The sequence below is a fragment of the Nycticebus coucang genome, chromosome 5 (assembly GCF_027406575.1).
Source record: "Nycticebus coucang isolate mNycCou1 chromosome 5, mNycCou1.pri, whole genome shotgun sequence".
In the NCBI taxonomy this organism is placed as follows: domain Eukaryota; kingdom Metazoa; phylum Chordata; class Mammalia; order Primates; family Lorisidae; genus Nycticebus; species Nycticebus coucang.
The window spans coordinates 120729881-120743078 of record NC_069784.1 but is presented as its reverse complement, the minus strand read 5'-3'; the positions used below and the strand labels follow the sequence as shown (position 1 = coordinate 120743078).

Here is a 13198-nt window from a genome sequence, read left to right as displayed (position 1 = left end):
TGGACTTTCGGGTCCTTTACTCCTAGATGGCTACAACTTAATAAATGCTGTCTCCTATTCACAAAGGGACAAAGTATAGCTCCTCATAATTAAGGCATCTTCCTAGACGCTAGCACTTTTCCTATGGTGAATCTCCAAAAAATTAATTATATAAATTCAAGGATGATGGTTAAAACAATGACAAATACATGTTCATTCAGTTATGGATTTTGAAAATAGTTACGATACCTAAATGCAACCAAGCCTCGTGATTAAACTTGAGGCACATCTATACCTTCACAAGTACACCACCACCAGGGTTCCTGGTGCTGCCCCTGCAGTTACATAAACAACTGTCCTTCTACAAGGCCAAATGTACCAGAGGCCTTCAGGTGAAGGAGGAGGGTCAGTAGATTTTTACAAATATAGTGTTCTAAGTTTTAAAAATTCATATTCATTAAGACTGTTTCTTTTATTCTTTCTTTCTCTCTTTTTTTTTTTTTTTGGTTGCAGTTTTAGCTGGCGCCCTACTCCTTGTGCCATAGGCACCGCCCTAAGACTGTTTCTTTTTGTACCCAGATTAGATTTTTTTCTGAGCTGTCATGCTCTTGCAGAAGCACCACAGCAGTTCAAGATTTAAACATGTGCCTTCTACATTCCCAAAATAGATTTTTTCCCCAAGAGAGCGATCAATCAAAATGCCCTATGAGAAAAAAAAAATGTCCTCGAGATCTGCCCCAGGCTTTATGTCTGGATAATTTTTACTTTAAAAGAATTCTCCTAGGACACAGAAACACAAATGTACTACAGATATAATGTTACATGATGTAACTATGTCATAACAGGAAACTAAAGTTCAGATAAAGTAAAGAGTTTACTTGAAATAAGAATTTTATAAAAATTTCCTAATTTTTGCTTTTATCCAATGATATAAAAAACATGAAACTAAACAGAATCAAGTGTGAGTACACAAAAAATTTAAATGGTTGCTTGACAAAGGTAAGATAATTAGAAGATAAACACAGTAAGATAATATTTTATAGCAAGTATGATGAGAAATTAATATCTTTTTTTTTTTTTTTTTAGAAAGAGGGTCTTGCTCTGTCACCTTGGCTAGAATGAATGACTTGATCATAGCCCACTATAATCTTAAATTCCTGAACTCAAGGGATCCTCCTGTTTCAGCCTCCCAAGTAGTGGGGAATATAGGCTCATACCATCAGGCCTGCAGGTATTTTTATTTCTTGCAGAAACTTTGTCTTACAATGTTGCCCAGGCTGGTCTTGAACTCCTGGCCCAGCCTCCTAAAATGCTGGGATTACAGGTATAAACCACCATGCCCAACCAATATCTGTATTTTATAAAGAGCTCAGACATATTTTAAAACAGTAATATTCTAGTCAACAAATGAGAAAAGGTCACTTGACACATTTTCAAATAAGAAAATGAGCCCTGTAAACTGGTGTTTCTCAACCCTGACTGCACAATAGAATCATTTAGAACATTTTTTGTTTTGTTTTGTTTTTAAATGTCCACATTTCGACACAACCTGAGAGATTCTGATTTAATCTTTTTGGGGGGGTTAGATTTGGGCATTGTTTTTTTCTCCCAAGTGACTCTATTGTTCACATTTAAGAACAATCTCAACTTTGAAAAGTGTACATTTGAGGAAGTACATAACGTATTTGGCCTAATGAATTAGGACAAAATATTTTAATTACAATAACTAAAGCTAGTAAAACCAAGATGAAATGAGCCTGAAATAATATGTTAGTACTTTGAAAAAAAAAATGTGTTTTATATATTAAAAGTCTAAAGATTATTTCTATTTTATCCCAGTAATCATTTCTGATTTGGGACCCAAAGCTGAGTAAGCTATGGACTGAATCCTCGAAGGAGTAATAGGGGGAAAAGATTCTTTTTAAACAGTAACAATAAAGCAAAGAACTGCAATATGATGTGACAGATGTTCGAAATAAAACGGGGCTGAGTCTTAAAGGATAATGCATTTTTCAGGTAAAATAAAAAGACAAAACCTGCTCAGGATATGGGCATAAAACCCCAGTGGTGCCAGAGCAGGTGATGCGTTTAGGGAAACGTAAAGAAACCCAGCATGGCTGTACCAGGCACTACCTGGGAGGTGACAGCAATATAAGAGGAGGTGCCCGGGGCTCAGATTGAACGCTTAACATGTCATTATATTAAAAGCCTTGCACTTCAAGCTCTTCCTGTATTTTGCAATATTTCACTGCACAGTATTTTACTTGAAGGAATGACGAGATGAGTCATGACTTTGGGGGGAATAATTCAGAGGAAGAGATGAAGGGCGTGGATGATACCGAGTCAGAAAAGCTGAACGTAAGAAACAGGTTTTTTGGACATATTGTAACAACCCATAAGAGTAAACCGTAAGTTTGAATTAAGGAAAGGACAGTGAACTAAGAGAAGTTAGGTCACTTTCCCAAGGTCATAAAACAAGCGACTGGTAAAGCCGTATCTAACTGCAGGACAGCCCCGTATCTTGCTTCAGTCTAACCCCGTGGTTTTCATCCTTACTCTGTGTGATAGGGGCAACTACACAGGTGAGGAGCAAGAAGTGGTGGAGAATGATGTTGACGTTGCTCCCTGGAGAGAATGGTTAGCTTTTAAAGTAGAGTCGTGCATCACGTAACAACAGGACACGATCTGAGAACTGTGCCTTTAGGTGACTTTGTTGCTGTGCAAACATCATGCATTGTACTTACACAAATACGGATGGAAGAGTTTCCTACACCCCTCAGCTATCTGGTATGGCCCACCGCCCCTAGGCTACAAGCCTGTACTGCTTGTTACTAAAACTGTAGGTGACTGTAACACAGTGGGAAGTATTCGTGTATCTAAACACATCTAAACATAGAAAGAGTAGGGTAAAAAATATGGTATTATAATCCTGTAGGAAATCTATTGCATATGCTGTTGACGCGAATGCTGTTAGGCAGCTCATGACTGTAGTTAGATAAGAGGGGGGATAAAGTAAGAAACATGGGAGAAGGAGACAGACAGCAAGTTCAGGTTAGCACAGATCGCGAGGCTGTAACATACACAGATAGAGATGCCTAATAGGTAGCAAGCCGCTCAGACACCCAAATCAACAAATAAAAGGACTATAGAAGGAGTTAGCAAAGAACAGATTTCTGGTTGAACACCAGCATACTTAAAATGCAGCTGGAAAGATTGCCATTTAAAAGGGAGCTGGTAAGAAAACTTCTGAAAGGGATATAGCTCTTACAGGTTTAATGTATAATCAGAAATCTAAAAGAAATAGCCAGTAAGTGTTTATGTTTCTATTTTCTTTGAGTCCTACTTCATCCAAAAATATAAGCATTAACTAGTAATATACACTAGAACAGAGGGGATAATATTTCGACTGGGGTGTTTCAAAGTGTCCATTATGTAACAACGTACAAGGCAAGGGCTGAATGAGTTATTCAAATGCAACGGAGACTGTCTCATTATAATACCTTAATTTTGTTGTATCTTGTATGCAAAAGTAATAACTGCAGACGGAGCTTTTCTTTTTTATTATCCTCCATAGGTTGATGTAACATTTCTTCTCCTCTTTGTAGAACTTCCTCAATCTGGGCTCTCTCTTCATCTGTCTGAATGTTTAAAAAAAATTTACTCAAAAAAAAAAAAATGCACAGTGTCACTATCAGCTTCCAAGTAGAAGAACGAACCAGAAAATGGCAGTGTAACTCAAGATATGTTAATCCGAATGATCAAAAATTGGGGGTTTTATTTCAAATACTTTATATTTTAAGTTAAAATATCTCAAAGCAAGTTTAACAGAAGTTAGATAATAATAAAAAGTATTACCTTTAGTAGAACATGTGTCTATTTTTATTTAAGCATTACACAAATCACTTGGCAAATCTTACATTGATACACACTGGAAACTCACATGCGGATCTGTGTCATTGTTTCACAGTTAATTATGGATGAGCATTATTGATATAAAAATATAATTCACAGAGAAGAGAAATGAAAACATTCATAGCTTTCAAACTCTCCTGCAACTAACCTTTTCATCTTCATCACTGGATTCCAAATGTTTTTCCACAACTTTTAACATATTTTCTATGTCACTTTCTAATTTTTCCAAATCAGAGAAAGGCAGGCCAGCTTCAAATGTTTCAGGGGTGACCAAACTTTGGTATGATAACGGTTGTTGACTAATTAGCAACTATAGAAGGAAAAGACCACTCTGAAAATGTATTTTCATCATTAATCACAGAGAAGGGGCATCAAGAGGGGAAGAAGGGGCATCAAGAGGGGAACTGGCACTAATTTGAACTAACTTTAGTTTCATTCACTCACATAGCAACAATTTTACCAATTTGGGCCTCTCTGAATGGCCCATCTTCTCCCAACTCTCGGCAGGTATATGAGGTGGTGTGCAAGCAATGGTGGCTGCCTGGAGTGCTGCGTGGTGGACTCAGAGACCACATATGAGCACAGCAAAAAACACGGCCACAATCCAGGAGCCTGCCATGGCCACAGAAAGGAAGAACAGCCACCTGGTCCCCAGTGCAAGTCACCCACAGAATCTCCCTCCATTTATGTTTCCCCAGTAGAATTAATTCTCCTTGGATTTTGACACTCAGAACTTAAAAGACGTACCTATTTCCCAATGCCATATTTTCACATGTTTATATAGAAAAACTTCCTATTTTTGTAACTAAAAATATGACGATTACAATAAAACTAAAGGCAGAAAAATAACACCTGGTGTTGGCTAAGTATGGAGAAATTAGCACTCTCACACCGTGGTTGTGAAAGTATAAACTGCCACAAACTTTCCACTGGGCTATTTGGAAAGTCTATCTAATAGCCTTTGTATCTGAAATGTTTACATTGATTTCAAGGAATTCTAAGAATTACATTTAAGGGCCTAGTAAGAGATGATCAAAAAGATATGCATAAATGGAGTTTTAACAAATAAAATATTTATAAAAGCACAATAAAAGTAGAAAAAAAAACACTTAGGAAATTGTAACGGATCATATACTAGAATATTCCACAGACGTTAAAAATCATGTCGAAGATGTCAAAGACATAAAAGATATAAAAATGTTAATATTTAATATTTTATACATACAAATAATAATAGGCATGTATTCTAGAATGTTGGCTGAGGTTGTTGCTGAGGACAATGGTAATTTTGTTTCTTTGTAATTCGTCTCACCCTACCTCTACATTTTGTGCCTTTTTTTAATACCAAGAAAAATCTCCCAGAGAACTACTGAAGAGAATAAAATGAGCTGAAATCAGAATGCTAAGGGAGAAGGTCAGAGACAAAAGCGAAAGCAAGGTAAGCTGGAGAATTACTTAAGTATATTCATAGGGAGTATGAAGCATAATTTGGCATACTATCTCTGATTTTTCAAACCAAAGCAGTTTAAATAACATTTACTTCCTACAAAAAAGAGGATCCTCCCTCTTTGATAATTTCAACACACAACTCTCTAGAGACTGAATTAACTGAATACTCAAAAAATGCCATTCAATGGGCACAGTTGAGATCCTTAAAAACTCAGATATTAGAATGAATACCTGGTTTGAATGACCTCAAAGTCAGCTATGTTTTTTTTAAAATCTAAAAAACCATCAAAGTGCTTCGACCTTTTCAACTTTGCATTTACAGGGTACCCACTACATCCCAGATCTTGAGAACACAACAGTAAGAATTTTCCTTTCCTGCCCTCATAAAACAAGGGTAAAAAGAGAGAAAGATACACACACACACACACACACACACACAGAAAAACTGTACCATTTTAAAGGAATACTCTTATTTATTATCCTCTTAATTAAATAAAGCTCCTTTTTAAATTTATAAAATCAGGCAGTACTTTTCTACCTTATGTCTGAAAAGTCAAATTATCTGTAACTTTTATGTCTGTCAACATGTAAAACATAAAAATCTGAACACACATATAAAATATGACTATTAAAATAATGGGCTTACTATTCATGCCTCGGTTTGGAATTAGTCTCATTATTTTGTAACTAATTCTGACCTTCAACTGAGTCTTTAAACCCTTTCATCAAATGTGTTATTTTCTTCGATATTAATTCCTTGTTTTCTCTCCTTCATATGCACAATCACAAATAAATAAGGACAAAGAAAAGTGATTAAAATCATCTTAATTTTAAAAGTTTTTGATGTAGATATTGTAATATATCTATCATTTAGGTACATGCTCACAGGAAAATGGGTTTCTATAAAAATATAATTACTCACTTCAGCGCCTTTGATATGTTGAGACACTTTGTCAAAGTTCCTATTCAGTTCAGCTAATTTTGGTTCTACAAGCTCCCTGCTTGAGTTTCCACGTGCAGTCATCAAAATAACGGCTTGATCACGGACATTTTCCACCTGGAGGTTGGCATCATCCAGCTCAGATAGTAAACGCTAATAGTAATAAAAACACAAAATCATCTCATGGGAAAATCCAATATGGGTGTGATGCTCACTCAGCATTAGAGATGGTTTAAATAACTATCTGGGATTTGCAATAAGAGATTTCAGCACAATTAATCAGAGTAAGCACTATTCCCACAGAACTCACTGGCAATCTCAGTTTCTCCTACCAAAATAAATGTGAGTGAATCTACTGCTTGGGAAGAATGTGTGTAAGTAACTTAGCACTTTCCACAGGGAAACATGACAACAGAGCATTCCCCTCTCTAAAGGGTTAGTAATTCCTCCATATTTGCTACCTTCACAATTTCTTCCCGTTTACTTGCTGGTTTCTTTTCGATTTCATCCAGGAGAGCTTCAGCTTGATAAAGCCAAGTACTTATGTGGGCCACATTTCCATCAAATATTTCCAACTGATTCCGATGGTTCTACAAAGGAATGAATAAAATGCTCACATAATCACATGAAATATTTAAAGCAATAATCATAGAAGAGATTTAAAAGACCTTCAAAGAGCAAATTGTATGCTGAATTTAAAGGAAGATTTCCACCTTTCTCTGCAGAGCTCTCTTCAGTGAATAAATCTCATCCCTAAAAATGCACAGCAGTGGTTAAAGACTTGTTAAATTTATTTGATTGAGTCCTCAGCACAATAAAAAGTTGATGTAGAATAAAAGGTGAAAGTTTCTTTTTCAATTTCAAGTTTATCTCTTATTCCTCATTCTTATATAACAACTGATCTCAAATGTCCCCTTAAATCATATTTTTTGAAAATTCGTTTAAGGAATAATAATATAAAAGAATGATGAAAAATATGGATTAAGATTCTGCATGCTCTGCTTAGAGGACAGAGCCTAGATCTCTTCACCTCAGTGTCACCAGCACTTAATATTACACCTGGCACAGACTTCAGTAAGGAATCCTAAAGCAGGATATAAAACGTGTTTGACAGACAGATTTGAAAACAGCAGCAACAATTATGCAGATTACGACTAAGCAAAGTGGCAGAGACTAAGGCAAAGAGTTAGAAGTTGACCCAAAAGGATAGGGAAGTCATTAATACTTAGGGTCTATATTTTATAGGATATAGGAACGAGGGAAAATTTTGAAAAAAGGAGTTTTTAAAAAGACACACCCTGGCGGGTGCAGTGGCTCACACCTGTAAGTCTAGTACTTTGAGAGGCCAAAGTGGAAAGATTGCTCAGGAGTTCGAGACCAGAATGAGCAAGAGCAAGACCCCATCTCTGCCGAACATAGCCACATTAGCCAGTCAGCCTCCCAGCTACTCAGGAGGCTGGGGCAGGAGGATCACTTGTACCCTGGAGTTTGAGGTTGCTGTGAGCTAGGATGACGCATGGCACTCTAGCCTGGGTGACAGACACTCTGTCTCTAAATAAATAAATAATATACATTATTAATCTATAATATGGACAAATAGTTGAGAAACCTGTGAACTAATAAATGATTATTTCAATTTCAACAGTGCTCTCTCTACATTCTAAGTAGGAAGAATTGACACACCCCATCAACCAGGTTAATCAAATGTTCTAATAGAACGAGGAAAGGTACTTCTTAAAAGGAGAATTTGAAAGGTAGACTAAAGAACACAAAAGTAAGGGTCATAAGATACAGAATAAAACTAGTAATAACAAAAATGAATATATAAAATATTTCATGAACTTATTCTATAAGTCAAGAAACTCATATTCACTTACTATAGTCAAAATTTAGCTCTGCTAGATATATAATACATATTTTTATTCCAATTTTTTAGATATGGAAATTGAAGCCTAGTAATGTAGCTAAGGTTATACAGATAATAAGCCAGGGGCAGTGGTTCTCAATCTATGACAGATCCAGACCTGAGCCCATGATCTTCACTGCCCTACATAGCTCCATTGATTTGAACAAATGTTTAAATACATAATAATTTACTTTTTCTAATTGTAGAATTACTAGGTAATTACCAATCTCTAGTATGTCTAAATAAAAAAGTAATTTATAAACAACAATTTCCTCTATGGCAAGGGAGGGTGGGGCTGCTACATATTTTTTGTTACTGTAAGAAGGACAGAAAATCACTATAAAGGTTAAGTGGTCAATACTTTACGAGATAATTAACGGAGTGGCAGTATAACCAAAGACTAATACACATACAGCATTTAATGATTATCACAATCATAACAATATCTAGAATTGGTTGTTTTATGAACAGGCGTTTAAGAGAACTACATGTTTTCAATCACAAAATCATCACAGAAACTGTATGAGGTTGAAAATATAATATCCACTTTACAGACAAGAAAACTGAGGCTTAAGAAGCGTTTAAGTCACTTGACCAATGTCACCCAACTAGTATTCAAGAATTTTACATAGGCCAACAGATGCTAGAAACTGGGCCCATAACTGGTACACCACTATTAAGCACTGTAAAGATAATATGTAAAACTCGCTCATGATAGTATGAAAATGAAATACATTATGACATCATTAACATGAAACAAGTAAGGTGCAATTAATAAAATGTTAAAGTACATATTTCTATGTATACCATGAATATTTCAATCTTTAATAGAAACATTGTAAATTCTTCCTAGGTATTGCCTTTTCAAAGAAAAAAAATGAAATCTCATGAAATGAATTCAAAACATTACCATGACACAGAGAAAACAGAATTTGAAATTTAATCAAAGCTATATTCAATTTAAAACAATGAGAGAAGATCATTTCACCATGAAGTTTTTCTGGAAACATACCATCAAGGTGCTGCACCAGTCCTCAGTCCAAGTGCGAACGCGGCTCCACCCGGCGTTCAGGACGCAGAGCCTCTCTTCTAAGACAGGCTCACTGCCCTCGATCAAGTTCTTGAGGGAAGCACTACTCTCGGTGATGGAATTTAAATCAGCTTTTTTCTTTTCCAGATCCTTCAAAACATTCTAGAAAATAAAAATACCAAAACCTACATGATCTTACAGAACATTATAAAAGTTTATACAACCTTAAGTTTTGTTTTATTACTTTTTTTTTTTTTTTGCAGTTTTTGGCTGGGGCTGGGTTTGAACCGGCCACCTCCGGCATATGGGGCAAGCGCCCTACTCCTTTGAGCCACAGGCACCACCCCAACCTTAAGTTTTTTTAACATTTCTTCCACATATAAGGTGTAGTCCAAGACTCCCTAGATAATTTACAATACAGCAAAGGTTTCCAAAACTCCCAAACTTACTAACATAGTGAGAGCTCTTAAGTTCCTAATTAAAATGTTTGACCATGTGTGGTATCTGCCACCTATAATTCTAGCATTCTTGGGAGGCTGTGGCAGGAGGAATGCTTGAGCTCAGGAGCTTGAGACCAGCCTTTACAAGGGTGAGACCCCCGTCTCTACTGAAAAAAATAGAAACAATTAGCTGGGTGGTGGTGGGCACCTGTAGTCCTAGCTACTTGGGAGGCTGAGGCAGGAGGATTACTTGAACCCAAAAGTTTGAGGTTGCTGTGAGCTAGACTAACACCTCAGCAGTCTAGCCTAGGGCAACAGAGTGAGACTATGCCTCTTAAAAAAAAAAAAAGAAAGAAAGAAAGCAATAAAATTAAAATGTTTAGTTAAGCTAATATCAATGAATGTAACAAACACAGGAATAGGAAAATAATGATTTCATTTATTTTAACTATAATTTCGATTTATTAAATAGAAACACAAACACCAATTATCTTCATCGTAATTCTAGATGTAAAAATTCAATTTCATTTTCAGTGAATTTAAGCTAGCAATGCAGAAAAATCCCAGAACTAACAACTCTCAGGAATTTGTAATAAATTTAGCTGCTAGATCAGCAGAGGGAGTCTGTTGATATGGACTACATATACTTGCAAGGATTATATCCTGGAAGTAGGTGACTTAACATATAATCTATTGTATAAACATTACAAAAACCATTTCATTTTAAATAAATCATACAAGAACTACAAGTTTAAGCTTTGGTCTTACAATGTGTTATGCAAAGATAATACTCTGGATGGTAGGATGACAATTTGATTCACACATTCATAAGTTTAACCAGGCAAAAAGAATAGTCACAAAATTAAAGAGAGAGTACTAGTTTCCAAAATTAAAACTACAAAGTTCTTTCAATCAAAAAGCAACACGCGGGTATCTACCCCACTGCTATTGTTATTGTTGAACCTTTTTTTTAATTATTAAAAAAGCTACACATGCCTTATTAACTAACAGAAAATATTCTAATTAAATAACCAAAATATGATGTTTGCCTACTGTTCTCAAAGGTGTGGTTGCAATAAGCAGTAGGAATTCACCAGCAGGTGATGAGTACAGCATTCCTGAAGGACAATTACATAATAGGTAAGACTTTAAAATGGACACGTCACTTGACCAAATCATTTTAGGACTAAGAATTTATCATCAGGAAATGGCTATGAATGTATGCTATGATTTAGTTACAAGTATATTCATCCTAGTACTGTATACGACAGTGAAAATTGTTAATAATGTAAATGGCATGAATTGAGGAAAGAGACAATAAAAAACAAAGTAAGAATGAAATATGATGAATCTCCTAATACACTCGGCAAAAATGGTTATAGGTAAAGGAAAATATTAAAGTGTTTCAAAGAAGGTCATGAAACACTAGATACAACATAATTATTTTTTAAATGTATGCTTATGCCGGTGCATATCCATATGAACCTGGAAAAGAAAATGAAAACAGGCTATTCTGATTATAAATGATTTTTGGTCCCATCTTTGAATTACTATATGCAAATTTCATTCAATTAGCGTATACAACATCTTACTCGTGGAACAATAACAGTTTTCAAAGTGTATTACACAAGGAAGATCCTATTTCCTTGAAAAACATAAGTTTAAAAAAAATAAAGTGTGGCGCCATTGTTTTACATTCACCCACAACACACCAACAATGTACAAGGTTCTTCATTTCCCCCAGACATCCTTTTCTACATCGTCTTTTTACTCGCACAGCTCAATGGCACGATCACACTTTTCACGAGCTGTCTTCTAAACTGAGAACATTCTTTCCGGGGCCTGGTATCTTGCCTTTCTCTCGGTTGTCATCTCCACAGAGAGTGGGAAGTGGGCAGGAGTTGTGCCACCTCACGACCTCTAAGCATCTTCTCTTAGGGGCCCACAGCAAACCTCTGCAGCAGGTGTCAAAACTGGTACTTTGGGCTTTATATAAATACTGTATCTGTGACAACATTGATCATTTATTTTCAACACTTCTCTCTAGCATATTTGCTTCTTTCTTAGGAAATAAATTTAGGTGAACAGAATTGCCTTGGTAAAACAAGTATTTGTTCCATCCTAATCTACCTCAGAAGAGAGAATTGGCAGATAACTATGTAATCTCTGTGATTTCAACGTAAGGATGGGGCTAAAGAAAACTCTACAGCTGGGCACAATGGCTCACCCTGTGATCCTAGCACTCTGGGAGGCCAGGGCAGGAGGACTTCTTGAGGCCAGGAGTTCAACATCAGCCTGAGCACAAGTGAGACCCTGTCTCTACAAAATAAAATAGAAAAATTAGCCAGGGGTTATGATACATGCCTGCAGTCCCAGATATTTGGGAGGCTGAGGCAGGAGGATCACTTGAGCCCATGAGTGTGAGGTTGCAGTGAGCTGTGATGCCATTGCATTCTAGCCCTGACAACAAAATGAGACCCTGTTTCAAAAAAAAGGAAACTCTTGTATTGACTTTTCTTATTCTGATGCTATGTTCTTTACATCTGTTAGTTTTCAATAGAAAGATTAGTTATTGGTAAAAAAGAAAGACTGTTTTCCGTGTTTTCAAGTACCATATAAGCATAAGGCCTTGAGGATCCATATGAGTTTAATGCTTTTGGAATCAAGATAAAAACATATTATTAAAATAGTTGCTTTAGAAGTATTTTTCTTAGGACAGAGAAGAGGATAAAATAATGCAGAAAAATAAAAAAAAGAACCGGCTGTATTTAGTTTTAAATGGAGGGAAACAGTATCCGCCCAGATTGCTCTGAACAAACACCATAGGTTACACCGGCATACCATTGGTGATTCCTCTGAATGGCGACTTACTTTAGCCCAGGCGATTTCTGTATCCAAGTCCGTGAGCAGCCCTTCCGAAGTGGACTTCTGCACCAGCTCAGCTTCTGTGGCAGAAAGCCATCCCGAGAGGGAGGCAGCCTCTTTCTTCATTTTCCGAGCCAACTGTGACGCCCTTTCCAGATCCTGTTTTCCTTCTGTCACCTAAAAAAGGAGAGAGACAGGGAGACAGAGGTTGAGACTGGGACAGGAATGAACAGAGACAGGAAGCAATCAGAATATTAACTAGAAGTCCAAACTGATTCCTAAGTGTCAGCCTCAGGTTTTAATCTTAGCTCTACAATGTAATTCCTACGTGACACTGGGATAATGCTCAAAAGATCATAACAAGTAGTGACTGAGAGGAGCAGACGTAGTTAGGTCGCATCCCAGTTCTTGGAACAAAGTTAAGAAATCAATAAATCATATCCATTATAATTCTGAAAAGAAGACATCTTAGAATCCTCTCAAAGAAGGACTGTTCGAAAAACACATACATACTGTATTACAGGAATTGGAAGAGGGAAATAGCATTATTTTCATAATTACATATTTGAAAAAACCAAATAACTTAAAATACAGTACGTGACTATACAGCTTCAATGTTACTATTATTTTGTTCTTACTGCTGTTAACAGAAAGCAAAATGAACAGAGCCAACATTT

At 36.2% G+C, this 13198-nt stretch overlaps 1 protein-coding gene across 7 annotated transcripts in view; it reads right to left on the bottom strand.

The window, feature by feature from the left end:
• UTRN (utrophin) overlaps positions 1-13198 on the bottom strand; it is a 533531-nt gene that overhangs the window by 310979 nt on the left and 209354 nt on the right. For all 7 annotated transcript variants that reach the window (XM_053590883.1, XM_053590887.1, XM_053590886.1 and 4 more), the window contains 6 exons: positions 12528-12698; positions 9199-9378; positions 6742-6870; positions 6263-6433; positions 4040-4201; positions 3480-3617 (listed from right to left, as the gene is read on the bottom strand). In XM_053590883.1, coding sequence (XP_053446858.1) covers positions 3480-3617; positions 4040-4201; positions 6263-6433; positions 6742-6870; positions 9199-9378; positions 12528-12698 — 951 coding nt within the window. The remainder of the gene's footprint in view (positions 1-3479; positions 3618-4039; positions 4202-6262; positions 6434-6741; positions 6871-9198; positions 9379-12527; positions 12699-13198) is intronic.